The following is a 23,932-nucleotide window of genomic DNA, read 5'->3' as shown; positions in this document are numbered from 1 at the left end:
CAGCAGCAGGTGGACTGAATCTAAATTACATTATTGACATGAACAGATTACTTTTAGAGTAGGAGCTAAAACTTATTGAACTGTGCTAGCAACATACTACAAGAAAACAAGGATTAAATCAACTGTTTGATTTTTTGCAATACTAATAACAGATAACAGAATTTCTTTTTTTTGGTCTTAAAGAATTCTGCCACTTCACCACAACAAGGCATCATATTACACCAGCTCTATTATCCCTTATTAGTAACCCAGGAGTTGAGGCAGTTTTGTTATATGTATATATTTGAAATAGATTTCCATTTCTATGAACCACAAAGGTAGAAAGACAAGTTCGGACCAGACTGGCTCACCTACCGTCATTAGGCAGATCTCTTCAAAGAATGAAAAAGCAAAGATATCTTATTATCAGATAAACAGAAGAGACCCATTTGCCACGCACATAAACATAGAGATTATAGACAGTACAGTGGGACAGTTCTTCTGAGATATATTTAAGAGGCTCTAGTTTAATTGCAGGATAAGACCATTCAGGAGGAACTGTGTGTGTGTGTGTGTGTGTGTGTGTGTGTGTGTGTGTGTGTGTGTGTGTGTGTGTGTGTGTGTGTGTGTGTTTGTGGCATGCAAGAGATCAAATAAGCATCAATTTTTGTAATAGTCAGACGCTAATTAAAGCAGTACTGAATGTGTACTGAAATCTGAATTTGTATTACACCAGTACTGCATGTCACACTAACACCCGCCCAAACTTTTCTCTGGGTTACTACCAGGCTTCCAACAATCAAAATGTATGATACACTGTAGATCGCCCTAGACTTCAATGCCAGAACAAGGTTAAGTAAGTACTGATTAATGTACAGACTTGCATACACTAGCAATCTGTGGTTTAAATGCACAGGATTCTGAACTTTGACCATACAGGCTCATCAATCCTACTATCACTAAAGTAAATGGTAAATTCCTGAGGTATTACAACACTGTACAGCCAAAGGATTGATAAGGGCAAACTGATCTACATGGAAGTGTGGAGCAGCAGGAATTAATCCTTAAACCCTTGTGTTCCTGCCCCCTCCTTGCTTCCTATGAGGAATGACCTGCACTTTGAGATAAAAACAATGCCTGGGATATAGGTTCAAAAATAGCAAGCGGCACACAAAGACCCATACATACACACAGCCATAGACACACCCACGTAGATAAATAATATTATCATATAACAGAAGTTTCTATAACTACTTCTCAAAAACACTAGCAACACTAGTACTAGCCCAACTTACCTGTAGCGTTGATGTTCCCCAAATTAAACAATAAAAGACTGAAAATATTACATTGTCTTAAACATATAAAAACAGCTACATTTTAAGAGGAATAATGTGCAGTAAAAGTGCAGACAAGGTTCAAACAAGGTTCAATGTGTCTTTATTAATAATAATATATTAATAATAATTCATTATATTATAGGTGCCAGTATGACTGTGAAGATGATTCACTTCTGAGACCATTTACAGCAATAATTTCCTTCACCTCCTGAGTTTCTCAGAAAGTTCCTCTATGGCTGCACAATGGTTGCCTTGCAGTGAAATACTATTGTCCCTTCTCTGTTTCATAGTTTTCCTTGTGTTTCTACCTCCCCATTATTTATTTCTGCAGTCTCACTTTACCCTCTTTCATTCTTATTCTGTACATCACTTCATACTTCACACCATTATCTCACTGTTAAACCAAATAATATTTCTAATGTGCTGCAACTAGTCCATACTGATTTAAAACCTGGTCAATTAAAACAGAATTAAATTATCGCATGTACATGCATATATGAGTATATTAGATTTATATTTTTGAATGAACTTTAATGGTAACATCATCATCATAACACCACATGACTAATTATTTTCCTACACACAGCTCATGCAATTAAGTGACTTCGATAGGAACTCTCTGAGACATAAACTGTAAGAACATGCATCCATGCTTGTGTAAAAACGACAGCTTTCAGCTCAGTCTGTAGAACACTGGAGAATGATGCAGATGACACAATCCACCCAGGATTAAGATGATGAGTTTTGCCCGGATTACACCATGAATTACGAGACCCACCAAAATGTGATTATCTTGAGCACACAGCCTTAAACCACACATTGTGCACAGAAGAAAAAGCCTGCATTTATATGCTGAGCTTTTAATGTTATTTAAAGAAACAAAGATCTCAAATAAGAATATAGGATCCACTATACGTTCACATGGTTGATAAAAGTTATTTTGCCAAAATAATCCAAAGTGGTATAGTGTAATGAATAAAAAAAATAGCAAAGCCAAAGCAAAGACAGGCCTGACATGATAAGGATAGATTAGATTTGTATTTATAATCTCACAGCATGTTTCCCACATGCTGTCAGATTGATTAAGGGACGATAGTGAGTAAAACCGTCCTTTAGTAGTTAGTGTAATTCCTCTGTGAAGCCTGGTTCAAACAAACAACTGAACAAACAGATGCTAAAATTCACTAAGAACAAGCCTGAAAAACAATACGAAGTAGGCTCTAGAGAGGGTAAAAGGTGAAAGGAAGGAAAGAAAACTTTCAGAGGTTTAGTGGTGACCGGAACTGTGAGGTATTGTGCTTGGCTTGATATAATCAGAGGTTGTTGTTTTTGAAGCTGCTTAGTATGTGACTTGTGATTAGCTCAAAGGTCGACAGAAACAAACAGAAGAAAAGGATGTAGCTACTGTAACATGTTCAAAGTAGCACGCATTTTACTGATTAGATTATGATTTTAAAGCCATTTTGTGTTGTATTTGCATTGTAATATATTTGTATTGTATTGTTTCTGCTGTATCCCTGAATGAATGTATTAACCATTTGCTGTACAGTTTAGTGAAACAAAGCTCCATTCAGCAGCATGCATTAATCCCTACACAAAATTATTTTTTGTTCTGGTAAACAGTAAATGATGATGTACTGTTTATGGAAGAATACCAATCTTTTGGCTGTCACTATTCTTGACTGCATTCCTAAAGTGGCAACTTAAGCCAGACATTACTGACTTAACCCCGATGACATGAAATAAGGCATTATAGTGCCTTATAAGTCCTGGCATAATAACACAATCTAGATTTAAACATAGCAAAACAGAAAGAAATATGCCGATGAGTTACAACAATATAAATCCTCTATTTAAACATCCATTTAGACAACACTAATGCAGGTCTTGATTACATCTGCGATTAAAATGTATTTTGTTGAGATTATTTTAATACCTTAAATTTCAAGAGACCTAAACTGAACAATGCAAAAGTAATTTAGAGTAAAACTGCAAAAGTCATCAAAAACTGATCAGCTCTCCATCCATGATCCTCCTGTATGACTGCCAGGCGCTTCAAAAGACAAAAAATCATAATGCTAATGTAATGCCGTATTCAAAACATCTAGATATTTTAGAATAACAATCACTTCTATATCTGTGATTGTATGTATTCATTCAGTGCAAACAGAAAACACAATGTATTCATTCACATCATAGCTCTAATCTTTTACTATGAGAAACTATTCAGCTGAACAGTGACATTAGCTGGAAGATGTGTCATGAACTCTCATTTATTATTAATCTCACACCTTTATAATGAAATAATGAGATGCGCTTCTGTCATGGAAAGGAAAATGGTAGCATAAACATGAAAGATATAATGTAAATAACAACATAATGATAAAAATGTAATAATGGTAAACACAACAACAAACTAGAAACTAAAACTGGAACGTAAATAGTGGTGCTAAGACTTAAAAAGGCAAGCAAGTTTAATAAGTGAGACATGAGAGCTGCTGGGGTTGAATATCAGTGTAGTTCTGCACCCAAAAACACTTTCCTACAATGATCACTCTTTAATTAGAACTAGTAATAATCTTCTTGTTTATTAGACCAAATGCTGTCCTGATTATTTGTGTTATACAATAAGAATTAATAAAATGTTCAAACTGAATAAAAACCAAAAGCAGTAGTGCAAAATAAACCTTGACAGCTTTTTAATAAAACATCTAAAAGTGCTAAAATGTTAACATTGTTATAGTTATGAATCTTGTACTTTATTGCTAAAGGATAGTTGCTACTTATACCCTTATGAGATGACAAACTTTGATGCAAACTGTGTTATATTTGCAGCAGAATATGCTCTAAACATTGCAGTCATGTAAACTCCACTCTGGGTTTCCTACAACAAAGTGTGAGCTCATAGTTACTTATATGAATTCAATTTTGTCAATAAACTTAAACAGTACAGAGCAGGATAAGAATTTATTTTTATTGCCACTTTATATTTTATGACTAAAACATGGCTCAAATATAGCATATATAAACTACTTGGAACTGCTGATATATAAAACAAGGTCAAAATGGACTTATAGAACTCTTTGTTTAGGTGCTCACTGTATGTTGTTGTTGCCAGGCTTAGGTTTGTATAGACTACACTGAATGTAACCATTTCCTAAAATTTCCCAAAACAACTTTCTATTTTCATTCTGTTTTGCCAACTATCTTGATTGATTCCTGTGTGGAAAAAGATTTCACTGCACTACCACATAGGCTGGGTTGTTATGTGAAAATAATCAATCCCAGGGTGGAGTGATGTTGCCCCAAAAGCACACCATAAACAGTTTTATTCCTCTTCTTCCATGGCAATTTGTCGATTTCCTTCTTCATTACAGAAAAACCTTTTCATTGTATTCAATTATAGTTATGCTTATTGTTGCAGAATCCTTAAGACTTATACTATAAAAGCTATAAACATTTGAGGATTGTCATGTTACTCAGAAACTGTGAACACACAAATTAATGCTATGCTTTGTATCATTAAAAAATCCTGAAGGTACAGGTTAGTGACACTGGAGACTCATTCCCTTATTGCTAAATATATGTTTCCTTACAGAAAGTGTAATTGATTTAGACATTCAAACAAATGCATTCTTCGAAGTGTTATTTCTCTTGCTGTAATACAAGGAGGCAGAATATACAGTCTGGCAATGAGGTAAGTTATTCAGTCATTCAACATGTCACACATGTCCATTAACAGCTTAAACAAAATGTGTTTACTTTCTTCTCTGTGTGCATTGAAGCAAGGTGAAGTCAAGTCAAGAAGCTTTTATTGTCATTTCAACCATATAAAGCTGACGCAGTACAAAGTGAAATGAGACAACGTTTCTCCAGAACCCTGGTGCAACATAAAACAACATAGAGCTACATAACAGAAAAAAGAACTAAGGACTTGTAAGTTATCCTAGCCACATAAAATGCAATGTTTGCAGCCCAGTGAAACAGTGAAAGATGAAAGACCAGGCAATACAGGACAGTGTGGGACATATACACAAAACACATTATGGCGCTGACCATTAAACCTACTGTATAATGTTATACAGTACAATGTGCAAAAGAGAACTATAAACAAGAATGTATTTGTAAACATAAACAAATGTTGTGCAAAATCAGCAAGAGCAGCAATCAAGAGGTGTGCAAAACAGCATGCAAACATTATAATATGATTATAATATGATATGGGTGGTGATAAAGACATGGATGTGTATGATTAAAAATTAATACTGAGTGTGTGTTGAGTTCAGGTTGTAACAGTCAGTAACACACAGTTGAATAAGTGTGTGTGTGAGTTTGGTACAGTTCTGTTCTGTGTGTAGAGGAGCCTGATGGCTTGAGTGAAAAAATTGTTGCACAGTCTGGATGTGATGCCTGAATGTTTCAGAACCTCTTTCCTGATGGTAGGAGAGTGAAGAGTGTGTGTTTTCCCTCAAAAAGGCACATACACATAATATACTTCTGACTTTAAATATGCAGGAAACTCACCTGAAGAGTAGGCATGTCAATTTCCCTTAGTTAAAAGAAATATTGTAAAGAACATAGTACGGTATCTATAAAACAGCTTGGGGTGCATCGGGTTTAAATGTACACTGGGGCAGGTAAGTTGATCCAACTACAGATCTTACAAAATAAAAGAATCCAAATCACATACAAGAAACGAAACTTGTGAGCAAATATAGGTAAAACCCAGAGTAACAGAAATGCACTAATGATACTAGGAGGAAGGACTTCTACTGCAACATCAGTGGCTCAGCAAACACAAAGACTGGAGAAGTCAAACTCTCAGGAGCTGCTGTGACGAAACTGTGAATTTCAGGTTATTTTGGTCTGACTTCCATAATATTTTTTTCTTGGAGAGTTAACAGATTGTGCTGGAAGCATTCTATTTCCTGTTCTAGTGAGCATGTATGAGGTAATGTTTAGTGAGATTGTATGAGTAATTTAAGGCATACAAAGGAAAAGAATTGTAAGTCTAAAACATACACACACCCTGATCTTATCAAATTTCATAATGGTCAACTATGTGTACACATAGCATAAGGAGAGATGACCAAAAGCATGTGAGAAAGGACAGGGAAGGACAGGTTTCTCTATTTCCACTTGTCAAAAAATACTTCAATTTGTTCATATGACTAAGTGACAAGAAATGTTCATTTACTTCGCAGCATTTCCAAACCAACTAATAGCTACAATATTACACAATAACTATTTTTGGGGCATTCACCCATACACAATGTGATATGACATCACAGCTAAGCACCCCACCTTGTATTGTCTTTCCCTTCTCAGACAAAGTGAAGGCAAACAACTGAGGCTACTTAGTTAACCAAGACTGATTAGTGTTGTTATAACCATAGTGTGCATGAAGAGTTTTCTTTTTTTTCATATCAGCAAATAACTCACTGGTCAGCAAAAAAAAAAATGTTTAAAATGAGAAACACAATTTCCATCAGCAAAAACAATGTGTTTATAATGACATGCCAAAAACAAATTCACTGTCATTAAAAGCCATTTTGCCATGGCCTCTAAAACACTCAAGTTTGTCTGTAAGTTTGTCTGCTCTTGTCAATATGACACCTGCAACAGGTTTTGGTCAAACTAAGGGTGTATTTTGGGTATGGCCTACTTCTTACAAACCAACTAACGCAATACAGACTTATATCAATCGTCTATATGTGAAAAACAAGGTGTAGACATTTTAGCCTATGCCTTTTCAAAAATCAGAATGTCACTGGCCCAGTCACTGATGCCAGACTCAGTCACTGGGTCACCAATGACACACTCTTCACAACCACAACCTCTCATTTAAATGCCTACAGCCCCAATCCTGTCTATCCTATAATCCAACAACTGCAGACTTTAGTCACACTTAAATACCTCCCGTTCTTCTTATACATTACACATTCTCTATAATCAAACTCATTTCTGCAGCCCAAATTTAAACCCCTTCTATTCCACAGTCTTTAATCCAATCTACAATTCCTTAAACCATCTAAAGCCCCTTCACCAGAGTCTTAAAAACACAACCCACTACTAGTAAACCTGTGTGTTACTGCCAACATCATGATTCAGGCGGATTACAAACACGCACACTAAAACACAGCTTACTGTACATAATATATTCTCTAAATACTGCTCACTACTGCCTTTGCCACAGTACTTCTATGACATACATACAGTACAGACCAAAAGTTTGGACACACCTCCTCATTCAAAGAGTTTTCTTTATTTTCATGACTATGAAAATTGTAGAGTCACACTGAAGGCATCAAAGGCTATTTGACCAAGAAGGAGAGTGATTGGGTGCTGCGCCAGATGACCTGGCCTTCACAGTCACCGGACCTGAACCCAATCAAGATGGTTTAGGGGTGAGCTGGACCACAGAGTAAAGGCAAAAGGGCCAACAAGTGCCAAGCATCTCTCGGGGAACTCCTTCAAGACTGTTGGAAGACCATTTCAGGTGACTACCTCTTGAAGCTCATCAAGAGAATGCCAAGAGTGTGCAAAGCAGTAATCAAAGCAAAAGGTGGCTACTTTAAAGAACCTAGAATATGACATTTTTCAGTTGTTTCACACTTTTTTGTTATGTATATAATTCCATATATAATTCTACATGTGTTAATTCATAGTTTTGATGCCTTCAGTGTGAATCTACAATTTTCATAGTCATGAAAATAAAGAAAACTCTTTGAATGAGAAGGTGTGTCCAAACTTTTGGTCTGTACTGTATATATGCATAAATATAAATTAAACGTTTGGTCTGCATTAACAATTTCTGTATTGTATTATATATTATACATGTATGTATTATACATTATACATTTTCTTCTTTTGATGCTATAATGATGAAATAATAATGAATAAAATTATATGTAATCCCCTTTCCATAATTTTGATGTAATTTAATTCTTGTTACTAGAATTTCTGCACTACTCAAGACTAATTTTTAACCTTGACCACCTGAATAATATTACAACAAACAAAAATTATTCACTGAGTTTAAATGTTCTCATGCTAACAGGAAAATAAATTGTTAAATACATTGATCAGATTTTAGACCATGTTTATGTACAGGCCCAATCCAAAACATTTACATATTGATCTACTGTTTAAACATTCAAGTGTTCTCTGTTTCTCTGTTATTGGAGTTTAAACTCCCCCTGCTCATGGTAACATGTGTGAGGCTATGGAGATACAAGTCACTGACCCTGGGATCCATACCACTGTTATTTTGTGCCTTATCTATGACCACTAACCTCAGTGTGTGAGACAGGATCCACATCCTCCTCTCAAAAGAGCCAAAGGAAGTGACTTCAGGCCAAAGGAAGTGACTTAAAAACAACATTCAACATTCAAAAACGACATTATCATATGCAAAACCTCACTGTACCATATAAGTTCTAGGTCGCTTATTTTTATTGATTCTGCAGTAGATAACAAAGAATGGGTAATAAAGTTAATTAATAAATAAATATTGTTTAAAAAGTTTGATAAAAAATTGTGTACATAAATGTGTTTTGCAATATGTTAAGCATTATTCTTAAAGTTTTTGTAGACATAGGTTATATTCTAGCAAAGAAGGGACATACAGTATTATAACCAAACACAATTTTGTAATTAAAATTTTCTATTTAGTCCGGGGCATTGTTTAAGTATCACTAACAAAAATGCATCAGTCAACTAACATGACTTGAACACTGAATCCCATGTGGCAGCAGACAATAGTCCAGGTTTGCTGGACCCAACAAAGCGCCTCTTTACTGCTCTGCCTACTCAGGATCCAATAACAGGAAAGATGGGTGGGGGCCAGGCTAAGAGAGTCACATTTCCCTCTATAATGAGACAACATCCTAATCGAATACTGACTAAATATTTATTTTCGTTCTTTTGGAATGCAAAGTTATTATACTAGTAACTATGGGAAAATTGTGTAGGTTTCCTGTTTAGTAGTAGAGATTCCTCTCTCTCTCTCTCTCTCTCTCTCTCTCTCTCTCTCTCTCTTCAGATAATTTCGAAACCAATTTGTCAAATTATGGACACTTCCTCTATCTCAGCCCTTCGCCTGCACACTTTCAAATTACCAGGCCCCTAAAAAAAAATGGGCTAAAATGTATTTATTTACTTTGCAGCATTATCGAGGTGATCTGGGAGCAGTGGAATTGTTGGCCACACCAAGGCTTATCAGGGAGTGGCAGGCAGCTGAAAGAGGAAGTAAAGAGGAAAAGAGAGGAAAACCACAAATTTCCTGGAGATACACAAACCCAGAGATCCTCTGCAGTCTTTAAGCATGCAAGAGATTTTTATTCTTTTTTTGCCACTTTGAATTCAAAAGAAAACATAAAGGATATCGCTGCTAAACCAATGTAACTTAGTACACAAAAAAACAACTCTCATGGCCTGTCAGCAAGTGCAATTACACCTGTGCCTCTTATTTTATTTCTTTTAACCTCAGCACTTATCTGTATGTTTTCATACAGTCATCTCTCCCTCACACACATACAGGCACACAAAATATTTAAAATGAGCTAGCATTTATTACAGCAGTTACAGGCAAAAAGGCCAGATTCACTGAAAAAGGCATAAGAATGAAAATTAATACAACAAAATACAACACGAGGTAGTTTAATTAATTACATTTAACTTATTTTGAAGCAATATCCTCCCTTCACTCATCTGACACACCTTCAGGTTCTTTTTAATGGATTCCCCGTATTATTATACTATTAAAATGCTTAGCAAACCATAATGCAATTTTTCAAATGATTTACTTGTCTTGCAAAATCAAAGCAATTCTGCAGGAATACTCTGAACACTACAATCTCTCCTGTGTTGATGTGTAATACATGATAACGCACATTAATCATATTGAAATAGCTTTGCTTGTAAATGCAAAAAAAAAAAAAAAAAAAACAAGTGAGAAAATTATAACAGAAACAATCCCAATGGCAGTGCTTCCAAATGTATAATGCATCATAATCTTCACATCCATATGATAATCATGCAAATAAATCTAATATACTTTATATATGCTGTTATAAGCCTGCCAATGTTGATTTTTAACTGTGTTATAGACACAAAGAACTGCAGTGTATATAACTTTTGGAGAACAATGTCAGAAATATCAGGTGACATTAGACAAAGTTATATTCTAAACAGCTCATGAGTTAAAGGATATTGATTTCCCCCGAATGACACGCTACACCCTGCATGAACGTTAGACTGAGATTCAGGAAACAAAATCCAATAATTAAAATTGACAGAAATTTGACAAAATGACCTGCTTTTAATTGGGGTTTAAAGTAGTATTGTAAACCAAGATTGAGGGAAGGGTTTAAACATCTGTATCATTTTGGTTTATTTATGGATTATGGGGGAAAAAAGGAATTACAGGAGAATCACTCCTTTCACATTCTCCAAATTAAGTTTCTTTTCGGCTTCTCCCGTTAGGGGTCGCCACAGCGGATCCTCCGCACGTTTGATTTGGCACATGTTTTACGCTGGATGCCCTTCCTAACGCAACCCTCCCCAATTTATCCGGGCTTGGGACCGGCACTAAGAGTGGCTGGGGATGGTTCCCTGACCGGGAATCGAACCAAATTCTCATCCTCAATTTCAGCAAACATTTGCTATCATGTTTTGTTTCCATTATCTCCAGCCAGAACTGATTCTGTAACTCATGCATTTCTCATGCACCTTCAGCTGTCATTCTACTAATTAACGTTTTTTCCTTTAACTTCAGGGCTGAAGTTTGGTTTTATATATATATAATACTGTATATATATATATATATATATATATATATATATATATATATATATATATATATATATATATATATATATATATACACACATATATACAGTACAGACCAAAAGTTTATATATAATATATATATACAGTACAGACCAAAAGTTTGGATACACCTGCTCATTCAAAGAGTTTTCTTTAATTTCATGACTATGAAAATTCACACTGAGTCACACTGAAGGCATCAAAACTATGAATTAACACATGTGGAATTATATACATAACAAAAAAGTGAACTGAAAATATGTCATATTGTAGGTTCTTCAAAGTAGGCATCAAGAGAATGGCAAGAGTCTGCACAGCAGTAATCTAAGCAAAAGGTGGCTACTTTGAAGAACCTACAATATGACATATTTTCAGTTGTTTTACACTTTTTTTTTATGTATATAATTCCACGTGTTAATTCATAGTTTTGATGCCTTCAGTGTGAATCTACAATTTTCATAGTCATGAAAATAAAGAAAATCTGTACTGTGTATATATATATATATATATATATATATATATATATATATATATATATATATATATATATATATATATATATATATATATATAAAACCAAAACTAGAAAAAAATATAACAAAACTGTTGCCACAACCTCGATTTATAGTGATTTCAAAGTCATCATTATTTTGTACAAATCTCATTTCGTGCAAATCCCAAACTAACGCCTAAAGACAGTCATCTGCACTGCTACTGTTTGTCTTGCAAAACACATCCACATGATAAACACCGTGTGACCACACAGATCCAGCCTTTGATCAGCAAGGAAAATTATGGACATGATAAGGTGTGTTTGTGTAGAGAGGGGTCTTTCAGCAACCTTATCCTTCATCTCAAATTCTCACAAACATCTTTGAAAAAAGAAAATAAAAAACACTCATATCCTCAGAACTGAATATCATTGATGGCAAAATGGAGGCATGTATTAGCTGAAAACTGAAATGTGAAAACCAAAAGAAAACAAAACTGAAGTCTGAATAGAAACGATGGAAATTAATTATTATATTAAGAAAAACTTGATTAATTGGTGCTATTTGTTATTTCTATTTTGTATACAGAAAAGTGTTGTACAATTTAATAACTTAATAGGTTATAACTTAAATAAATTGTCTGAGCCCAATGCATTTGAAAGCGATTCCTTTTCTTTTGAAGCGTGAGTGCCTTTTCCAGAGTGCAAAACACAAACTGCACAAGCGTGCAGCCCTGTTGTCCAGAGAAAAAACACTGCAGCATCTAAATGTGAAGTGATCACTACAGTCTCGTTACCTTATCCTACTCCTGGTGACCTGTCTCCAAATTTAACACCTTTTCTCCTACCTTCTCAGATCTCGCAGATTTGAAAAGACAGATGTGTAAACCAACCTGGATGCTGTACTGAAAGAACTAGGGAAAACTAGTTCCTTACTCTGTCATCCCAATATTTATTTCACTGTTGTATTTTTGCATAATTTCTAAAACTGCAGTAAAACAGGTAATGTATATAGCAAAACTGTAGAATATAAAAAATCATCAAAAATTTTTATTTTCATATTGCACATGCTGGATAGTTCTATTTCATCTATTTCCAGTGCACAAGAAATAGCCAGTAATAGGCAGCTCTGTACACTGAAGCTGTGTGTTTGCGTCAATAAATCCAACATGAATGTGAAGAACTGAGATTAAGCCCCCCCAAGACACCCACCCTAAAACACTCCAGTGACTAAAGGAGATAGAAAAAGCAGGGGGAAGGGAGAATAAGTCTGTAAAATCACCCAACCAACCAGACCATGGAGACACCGATGCACACACTCTTTATGATAGACCCCCACTTGAAACATGCTTCTTTGTCCTCCTTATATTAAAGGCAAAAGCTAATTTACTGATACTTTGCCATGCCCTCATAATCCCAGAAAAAATCCTCACCAGCATGATTAAGTTGACAAATCTCTGCAGAAAGCTCAAGTAGAACGCAAATAAATAAGTACGCACAAGTCTCTCATAAAGGAGGCACAAAAAATCTGTGACATATATCTCCACATTTTTATGGCAGATTTTAATGACAAAGTGTTTTACAAATGTCAGATATGTACACCTCTCCATAGCATGACAGCATGAAATATCAGTGGTTATATTAGTGGAAATACTAGAACTGGACAGTTGAAGATTGGAAAAGCATCACCTAGTATTTTTCCAATAATGTTCCTGCTTTCAGCTGACAGCACTTAAACCTTCAGTGAAATACAGGTACACCTTGTTGATAAGTCAGACGTGACTTGATTGAGCTGAAAGAAAGACTACGGTAACACAAATAACCAGTCACAGAAGGCCCCATCACGTTCTTTTCCAGGTTTGAGTAAAATATTTTTTGTATTTCACACCTCTGTCAATGCAGTAGGGTTTCTCCCTATTCTGATGTCTAGACTTTAACTGAACCTCTTTCTCTGTCTCTACAGGATCTTACACACTGTGCTGCTGCCACATGATGAGCTGATTAGATAACTGAATGAATAAAGTGTACAGATGGCCCTGTGGATAGTGAGTCGATATATATGTCAAATACAAATTTCAAATGACAAGAATGCACCTCAGTCCAATACAGGATTAAAACAGCTAACATTCCACTGGGAGTGATTTCAGCTGCAGAGCTGATTTGGAGAGACTCATTAACATGCCTTCCCTCACCTTCGCCGACAGATTTCTCAGCTAGAGCCGGTTAAGGGTGAAACTGTTCAAACGAACATTTCACAGATTTTTCATCAAGTGCTCAATTATGTATAACACAGTAATTAAGGCCCACATTAACGATAGTGTCAGGAGAGAGACAGAGAGAGAGGCCTGATCCTGACAGCCGAGGCTATTTTTAAAATAAGACAGGAGAAAATGAGCTCCCTGCTGCCGCTTCCTGCAGATTATTCCAGATCACAGTGCGGAAATGAACAGCTAGAGACAGGTACTGACAGCCAGGGAATACTAACCAATTTTATGGCTTTAATGCGGGTCTGAATGAAGTTCTACATCTGGGGACTGGAGGATTATTGTTTTTATGAGTGTCTCTGCAAATGTCAAAAAGGGAGGGAGGGTTGCAGGAGGAGGATACTTATTGGTATTCCCATTATGATAAAATGTGGAAAAGACACATACAGAGATGGGAAATGACACTGATAAGAATGCACAGTGGGAAGAACGATATGGGAATGATGAATGGAATCAAAGACACCATAAAAGTGAGAATTATGTGTGTTAGGGAGAGAATTCAACCTGGAATTGCTATGTGGTGCCAGCAATAGCTCCCAAATGAGCTTAAAGCAGTGGTGTGTTATGTGAAGGATATGCTCATGTTGAACTGCTGGGAAAAAATGGAATGAAGAGGGCAAGAATCTGCTTTAGGCACAAACCTAGCATCTGGTGTCACACAAATTCAACTCATACGCACTTGCTGAATGCGCAATCATGCATTCCACTTTGGACCACATCTACAGGAGATTTACTTTGTGTGTAATAAGTACATAAATATCATAATTACCAATAAACAGTTCTCACCACAGTAAGGACATGTACCTGACACGGGAAGTGAGTAGTGCAGAAGTTCAAGTATTTGTTTATTCAAATAAACACATTCACATAAGATAGATACAGAATATAACTTAAAATCTGAGAAATAGAGAACCCATTTCAGATAAAGCAAAGAAACATTGCCTTAATGGCTGAAAAGCGAAAGTGAGAAAATCAATAACAGTAATGATTAGTCACTAGTGAACTAAATGCCATGCATTCAAAATATCAATGAGATTTAGAGTAAGAGGACTGATAAGTTATTTAGTGTCAAACACTAGGTAGAAATAACGTCATCTTGCCACAAGTCACACACAATATACAATTACATGCTGCACACCGACAAAATACTGACAGGCTTAAGACAATTTAACACGGTAATGTCTGACTGGTAGAATAGACTGGTTTTAAGCATCTCAGAAACCACTGATCTGTTTGGATTTTCATACACACTAGTCACAGTTACAATAACTTAAATAACCACTCTATACCACTATGGTGAGCAGAAACACATCTCAGAGCACACAACAAGGTATACTGTGAGGCAGGGGGGCTACAGCAATACAATAACACATCATCAACATCAAATGTAAAGCATCAAAACCGTCTTTTAAAATATTGTGGGCTTTTTTTAATCTTCACATAAGACAAAATCTTGGACAATTTTTGGAAGATTTGGAAGATTTTTATATCTTTTCTATGTTCTAGAAAAAAAGCCTATGTAAAAGACAAATCTACACCAAATGTATATTTGTTGAGCACATACTTCACAAATAGACAAGCTAAACATACACAAAAAAAGCATCATTTTCAAAAGAAATCTGTTAAAAAAAAAAAAATAGCAATGTTTGAAACATTTAATCCATTTCCACAAAAAGGAGAAGGGTGTAAAAGCACAGCTCAGTGCCAGAGGCACACTTTAAAGATCAATGCATTTTAGCACCATTTTTCTTTTTTAGGGCATTGTCCACTTAGACAGTGACAGAAAGGATTTTGTGTGTTTTGGCAATGACAGTGGAAATTACATTCGTCCATTAAATGAATTAGTTTTTTTTTTTTTTTGAGAACAATTTGGCCTCCCAAGTGTCTTGATTGAATTATCATTTACCCCTGTCATGCAAAATAAGTAATCATCCTTAATTCGCTGAAAACTTGTCAGGGGGTCAAGACAACATTACAACAATAAAAAATGAGAGCATTGATTTCTGTGTATTTCACCTGGGACTGTGAATCTGCCCCATGCAAGCATGACATCATCCCAGTGCACATCTCCAAGACATATAACAGCATTCGAACGAACAATAATCTCTCATCAACTCTCTGAAACTGAGGCGCAGGTCTTATAAACACCAGGGCATAATGTAGAAGCGTTAGAGCGGAGATCCAGTAATCACAATGTGTGAAGAAAATGGGAGTGAAATGACTGTTATAGAGACCAGAACAGAGGCCCAGGTTCAGAATGCTCAAGTCAGTAATGGTTTCTGTGTATAATTATGTATAAACCTCTTGGAGATGGTGTGTGTGTTTAGTTTTCTAGACTGGAGCCAACTATGTATCTTTAACATTCTACTCCATGATGCTTTAACACAGAAACTGACAGGTGAACTGAATCTCTCTCCATCAAGCTAGTGACACTGTGACCCTGTGGACTGGCCACTTTACCCAGAGTACCTCATGATTAGTGAAATAGTGGAATGCTGACATTAATGAACATTGCCTTTAGTGGCACTGCAGGCTTCTATCTGAGTAACACAATGTCTTTTTTCACATGACTGACTATAAAAACACTCCATACAACTCTACATACATAACCACTATCCGCAAAGCAAACGGTGGCAGTATTAATAGTGTAACAACAGAGTGTGTTAAAATAGTGCAATTAATTGGAAATTAAACAAAACATGTAATAGACACAGGGTGCACAATGTATTCATTCTGCTCATTGATCAGCTGGCTTACTGAAACATTTGCAGTGTGTATAGTGTATTTGAGGATAAACTAAGTTAAATCTATCGCATTTATTGTAAACATTGCAAAGATCTTGCTATCCCGTAATCTCAATGTTTCGCCTAAAACCCAACGGCAATTTAAAGTTCACAAAAACAAGGTTTTAAATCTTTGTCCAATATTTATTTATTGCTATAAATTATAAAAAAAATTTGATTACGAGTTGTTAAGTAGGTGGAGTTGCAAAAGATTTGCTTTTTTTACTACCGTAATTTCCAGACTATTAAGCCCACCCATATATAAGCCCTGAATTTGACAAATATTTTTATTTTGAACAAAAATAAGCCGCACCTGTCTATACCCTGTCTATACTAAAACTAATGAACTTTACACAGGCTTTAACGAAAGACAGTGTCTGTTACACGATGTAACGGGTGAAATATGTTGTGGCTCCCTTAAGAGCAGAGCAACATTTCGGGAATAGCCTGCCGCCGCATTTTTCCGGTATTACTGCATATGTGTGCAGGGCCGAGGATTATGTCCTTATTATTTTCTGATGCTCATTTCTAAGTTTCTTTGACTAACCCGTAACACTGTTGCCAAGAAAAATAAAAAAGCACAAGTTTTGGAAACCTGTCTGTGCTTATATGATTTCTGTTAGCGAGCTCTCACTTCACCCAGACTCAACGTGTTACAACGGCTTGTATCTAAACAGTAGCCGACCAAGAAAGTCATTGTTCAATGTCTTCCTCCTTCCTTTCACAACTATTTCTCTCGGGAGTTTTTCTTTTGGCATTGTCGTGTGTTTAAAAAAAAAAGATTTTTTTCCTGATGCCGTGCAGCTCAGAACACAGGTGAGGTGCGTTTTTTCGTTTCCGTTCGGAAATTTCATTGGTCTAATGTTATGTCTCTCAGTTTTTTGGCTTGAAGTTTGTGAAACCGGGAAAAACTCCATAAAAATCCATAAATTAGCCGCTTCGTTGTTTAAGCCGTTGGTTCAAAACGTGGTGAAAAAAGTAGCGCCTTATAGTCCGAAAAATACCGTAGTTTACATGCTTACACAAATTGATGTCCCATGCGCATTTAAATTGAGGCCTGCTTTTAAGAAAAGTTAGAACCTGAAAAACACAAGATTCTGCTTCAAATGAATTATGAGGACATTTAAAAGTGTCCTTACATTTCTTTTACTGTGTAGAGTTTTATGCTCTAAGCACCAATAATTAGGAGGAGTAAGTTTTTTTTTTGTTTTTTTTTGCTTACAAAAAAGTATCTGGCTGCTGATCATGTCCTGATTTCAAACAATAATTATATTAAAGTGACAGGGAATTAGAGAGTTTCATCCAAGAAAGCAAGTGTGGCAACTATGGGACCATTTTATCTACACAGACATGAAATTCCTTGTACTAGTAAGGTAATTTGGACTAATGCAGATTTAAGTGTATGTTTTTAAGTTCAGACAGTATAAAGGCCAGTGTACCACAAAACTAGAGACTTCTGACTGGAATCACTCTGATGACACTGATGACTCTGGAAATGTAGTCATCAGTGTGTAGTGAGCTTGTGTAGTCACCAGAGCCTGAACTAGTGTATTTGATGCACTGATAAACGATCCAGTGCGCTAAGGACCCTACAGAAATACACCCCAAGACCAGATGCAAGTAATACCCCTTGCTTATAATACTCCTTTATCTTTAGCACATATATTTGCTATGTCAGTAAGAGGGTTTAATGCCATGTACTTGGTTAAACATCTGCACAGCAACTTTAGTGGTGATAATGAATCTGTCAGCAGCAACAGTGAGATACAGTACAAACTCATTATATCTCTCACACTTCTTCCGCATAATCAGCAAGACAAATAAGATTAATTGTGTGTGTGTGTGTGTGTGTGTGTGTGTGTGTGTGTGTGTGTGTGTGTGTGTGTGTATATGTGTGTATATATGTGTGTGTGTGTGTGTGTGTGAGTACACAGACCAGGAAGAGTTTTGAGAAAGTAGCCCACTAGTTTTCTCATGACCCCTGTCCCATGCCGAGCATGTTCCTCTAGGGACACAAAGCACAGAAGGAGAGGAAAAGAGAAACTTCACAGATACATCCATACATGGAACATCCTGTCATTAGTTTTAGCCCCAGATTTTTCACTTATACAGTAATGTCTTGAGAAGTGTGACAAATGTTTCAGATGTATTTTCTCTACAGAGCAGTATTTACAGCAAAACAAATACTTCATTTACTCAGCTGAAGTTACCAATAGATCAGAAAGGGCTTCTACTCAAAACCATGTTATGCCATGTCAAAACTATCAATGGGAAGGATTACAAGAACTGTTAAAATGCTTTCTAATATATACTTAAAAATACCCAAGCCACCTGGCTCACAAGAACAATTTTTTCTGGTTTTATGAAGAAGCAGTATTATTGGAGTCTATATTTGTGAAACTGCATTGGTCCACTGACCAGCTGTCTTCACTCATGGCATGGGTTCCGGGCAGAAGAGTCCTGGGCAAGAGCCAGTTCATATTAAGTTAAGAAATAAGTAATTATAGATAAGGAGAGGCTGGTACAAGGGAGTGCAGCCTAGACGCTCCCATAGCAAGCATTTTGGTATTTTTCGAAATGAGTGACAAAGGAAGAGTGAGCCAATAAGATGTTCCATACATGAAATGAACTTCAAGGTCTGCAGTTTAAAAAAAAAGGTTCCTGCATCTGGCATCCTAAAAAAACAACATTTTTAAAATAAAAAGAATAATTCTTTATTATATTAAAATATTAAATGTGATATAGCAACCAACTATATATATATATATATATATATATATATATATATATATATATATATATATATATATATATAAAACATTTACATTACATTTTCTGTAAAAAAAGTACTACTATTTATTCTGTACTCTAACTGTTTACCATTATTGGGCATTACTGCTCAGGAAATCACATTCAAACTCGTGTCCCAAAATAATTACAATATATCTTTAAGCACTGATGTGATTCTGATTAACCACAAATAAAGATCAGAGTTTCTGACAGCTTTGTAGATCTAATTGTAGAGAAGTATTGATCAAAAGAGAGGAATACAAAAGAATGTCCAAAACCTCAGATGAACCATAGAACACCATAAAAGCCATCATCAAAAAGTGAAGAAAAAAGGGTACGACTATGACATTAAAAAAGAAATATTAAATAAATGTAAAAAATTAATGAATCATTTCCACAAAATGGCATCAGGCATGCAGTGTAATTTTTGTTTCAAAGTCTATGATGTACAAATATAAATTGTAACATACAGTATAATCACAGAGATTGAAGGAGGGAAAAGGGGGTGGGTTATGGAGTAAATACTGTCTGTTTTTCAGAAATACTGCACGTCCCCATTTTTGAATTCCCAAACTGGACATTTTATGTTGTTTGAAGGTGTAATTGGGTTGAAAATGTTGCTGCAAACCTGGTCAATTATATAATAAAATTAAATTAAATTTAAAAAATAAAATAAAATAAAATAAAAACAAGCCACTAGACTCTATGCTAAATTATAGACTTTAACAATTCACTATAGTCACCTGTAGAAAGTCAAATGTGATTTTGTCAAATGTGAGTTAAAATTCGCTTTCAGCTACAGTATGTGGTTATTGTTGTCAGCCTGCCCCAGCGATATTACACACTGCAGCTAGTAAACTATACATTTAAACAATATCAAAATTACTGCCAAATCAATCTGCAGCCTATAATTTTATGTCATTCTCGGGTCATGCAACATTTCCATAATCTTATGTCTAATTTTCACCAGCTATTAAAAGTAAACTAAGGCAAATTCTAGGAAGGAAAGCGAATAGAATCCAGCATTTACCATCTCTGCCTATTGCTCAGAAACAATAACTTCATATTTCAGTTCAAAATAGACACCCATTATTTGTCCAATTTCCTGCATCCCAACAGTCATCACAGTGACGATGGGCTTCCTTCCTCTCTTTCACGATACTATTATCCATGTTTCCGCTCCAGAAAACAGAACAGTTTATGAGAGGACACACCTGCAAGTTACTAAGTTAGTGTTTGTGCATTTTTGTGCAGATAACAAAGCCAACATCTGCCAAGGTCAGGATTCTTTGTTCAATAATTAAAAAGGAAAACAAATTCTGTTTGAATAAATAAGTATAATTTAATAATCAGTAATAACAAATGTCTCATTCAACCCAATAATTTTTTGTTTTTAATGCTTTCTGAACTTCGCACTCTGTATTTATTTACATAGGCTAAGCAAACGAGTCCTTGAGTTATACTTTCCCACCGTGTTCATGAAACCAGAGTGATACGGCATTGTGATTCTGTGCACAGAGCTGTTTTGGTAACAGAGACTCATAAGGGTGTCCACATAGTTTTAATTTTCAACATGACGGAGCAATGCAGCGGCATTTTTTCTCATGCATGGCAAAAATGTTCGAATATGGGTGCAAATAAACATCCTGGATTGAACGATTTAGCAGGTGTAGAGAAAAATTTATATAAAAATATACAAATAGCTGAAGACATGTTATAGATTTATGTAATAGACTAAATTTAGCCTTGTGAGATGAGGAGCTGCCCTTATCTTTTATACATTTAATAATAACCATGACAAAATAACACTTGCTTTTCTGACACACACACACACACACACACACACACACACACACACACACACACACACACACACACACACAAACATATCAGTATACATCCAACATTTTATTTATTCGTTTTATTCAACTCAAGCACAAAACAAACACACATGAAGCAACTGCATTTCTTATTCTTTTGAGACACTTTTTCACAGAAATCACTTACATATACTTAGAATTGAAATCCAATTTTATTATTGTAAAAAAAAGTCTTTTTTTTTATTATTTTATATCAGATTCCAAAAATCTGTTGGTCTCTGTCTAATAATGATCCTGTTTATCACATCGATGCTATTTTTATTTAATATTGATGTTATACTGGAAAAAATCTATATAACTAGTGTGCCTTTAAAAATTTTTAATTCTTCTTTTAGAGTTAAGCTTTCAAATTATATTATATGGACCTTAAGTAAAAAATATATATACTAAATGTACTAATGTTTTTAGGGTAAACACAATACAGTGATAAGGACTGGTTCAGTAGCCTGAGTCTGGGAGTGTGGGGGGAAATAAGAAGTTGGCGTCGTCTCATTATAGTTAATACCCCATACTCAAGCGTATTAAACAAGATAGTTATTATGTTAATCATAGTGAATTAGTGTCCTGCCTACTCCATATGAGTGTATAAATGTGTGTTCACACAAAAAGCTTGATATTGATTTTATTTATTTGTTGTTTTTTGTAAGAAATTCAGGGTAACACCTACCTGGGCAAAGGCACAGCAGCGTTAGAAAGGACAGCAGAGGGTCAAGTTTCTCCCAAGTTCGGCTCTCCATTTCTCCGCAGCAAAAGTCCTTCTGTCCCTATTCTCCTTCTGTTTTAATGTCCTCGTTTCTTGGAGTCCTCCAACCTTGTTATCTACAAATAATTTGCTTTCGGCGACAAGTGGCTCTCTTCCTGTGGGACTCCGCGCTGTTGAACAGGTCCGCTGCTCAGTGCGGGGAGCGGCAGTAAAATAGATACAGGTATATATAAATGTTTGAATCCTCAGTGAAAAAGTCGACAGCGGGCCCCCAACTGTTATCCACGCACTCGGAAACAAATAGACTGCAGCTCTGTTCTAATGGTGTAATGTGTGTGTTTTTTTTTCTTTATCCTTGCAAGCCAGAAGACGATAAAAAGGAGTTGATAAGTGCAGTTACAGTGAGAGTAAATGTTCCTGCGCTCTGTGGACGAGAGAAACGCTGCACCTGCCTAGTGAGGCCACGCCCCCGGGTAGCTGACGACATCAAAGTCCGCCTCTGCTACAGGTAGCTCCGTTTTCAGATAATAATAATAATAATAATAATAATAATAATAATAATAATAATAATAATAATAATAATAATAATAATAATAATAATAAAAATGATAATAATAATAATAATAATAATAGTGTTTTTATAATCTGTTATCATTATGATTGGGGGATAAATTGTGCGTTGTTTGTGCAAATACCACATGAAGGAACCGCAAGGTATAAAAGGTTAATGAAAAAGTTAAACAACTGTTTTGGATGATCTTTCCTTATGATGTCCAGGTTTTCTGCGATAATTGCGATCAAATCAAATTTTTTTCCTCTCTTAGCCGCTGTAAAATGAAGAAAAAAAAAAGCAGCAGTTAAATCCATACGAATATATTTGAGTTTGTGCAGTTTGCTAAAGATGTGGTTTGCAAACTCTGACTAGTGCGGTCTCTGACCATTCAATCTAAGGATGTTATCTGATTGTTAAAGCAACAGCTTCGAGCAACATGTACTTGATGTGCTACAGGTGCTAACTGTGAATGGCTTACAGAAACCAGATAAAACATAACACAACGCATAATGTGACATCTGAAATCTGATTCAATAGAAACTCTAACCTAAAATTTTACTTGGGTGTGCTGTTTCTAGTAGCAGCCCACCAGAGATAATGATATGAAATGAAGAGAATAGACTTCTGAGAATAATGAAATATATATTCAAGGGGAAAAAAATATTAAATTGAAAGTCTGGGATTCTAATATAGTTTAGGCCAGCAGAAAAGGCCTTGCTGACCATGATTTCCCACCAGTGATAATAATGTACAGATGGGTGGTAGTAAGGGGTAGAGGGTAGGTGGTGCTACTTGGGTGCAAGGTTCAGTATGGAAACAGCTGTCAGCTGCTTGTTTAGGTCTGGAGGCTCCTGTAGCACCTCCCAGAGTACAGGAGGACAAACAGTCTATGGGGAGGGTGAGAGAAGTCTTTGTAAGTGATGTAAGCTTTCCTGAGACAGCGTTTCCTGTAAATGTTGAACATATAATTACGATTGAAGATACTACTACTGCTACTACTACTACTAATAATAATAATACTACTACTACTACTAATAATAATAATAATAATAGTAATAATAATAAATTATGTCATTATAATGACTGAAGATACTCCTACTACTACTACTACAACTACTACTACAATTACTACTACTACTACTACTACTAGTAATAATAATAATAATAATAATAATAATAACACGCACACACACACACACACACACACACACACACACACACACACACACACACTTATTCACAAATAAGTACAATTTCAGCTTGTTCAACTATTGTAGTGTAGTTCTATATAAAACCTTTAATGGTTTCATTAGAAGGCAATA

The 23,932-nt window shown here is 35.5% G+C and overlaps 1 protein-coding gene and 2 long non-coding RNA genes across 3 annotated transcripts in view; 1 reads left to right on the top strand and 2 right to left on the bottom strand.

The window, feature by feature from the left end:
- The window catches only part of esama (endothelial cell adhesion molecule a), a 31,369-nt gene extending 8,838 nt beyond the window's left edge, over positions 1-22,531 (bottom strand). The window contains exon 1 of the mRNA XM_083567643.1: positions 22,022-22,531. Within this exon, the coding sequence (XP_083423769.1) occupies positions 22,022-22,091 (70 nt within the window). The 5' untranslated portion in view covers positions 22,092-22,531. The remainder of the gene's footprint in view (positions 1-22,021) is intronic.
- LOC310740703 lies at positions 186-3,959 on the bottom strand. The gene is made up of 2 exons (XR_014537708.1): positions 894-3,959; positions 186-729 (listed from the first exon to the last, which is right to left on the bottom strand). It is a non-coding gene; the product is annotated as an uncharacterized lncRNA (long non-coding RNA).
- LOC310740702 lies at positions 20,290-22,299 on the top strand. Its single transcript, XR_014537707.1, has 2 exons — positions 20,290-20,752; positions 22,002-22,299. It is a non-coding gene; the product is annotated as an uncharacterized lncRNA (long non-coding RNA).
- Positions 22,532-23,932: the final 1,401 nt, after the last annotated feature.

The sequence above is a fragment of the Silurus aristotelis genome (assembly GCF_946808225.1).
Source record: "Silurus aristotelis genome assembly, chromosome: 18".
In the NCBI taxonomy this organism is placed as follows: Eukaryota; Metazoa; Chordata; class Actinopteri; order Siluriformes; family Siluridae; genus Silurus; species Silurus aristotelis.
Note: the sequence above shows the minus strand (reverse complement) of the source record. Positions and strands in the feature narration are given on the sequence as shown.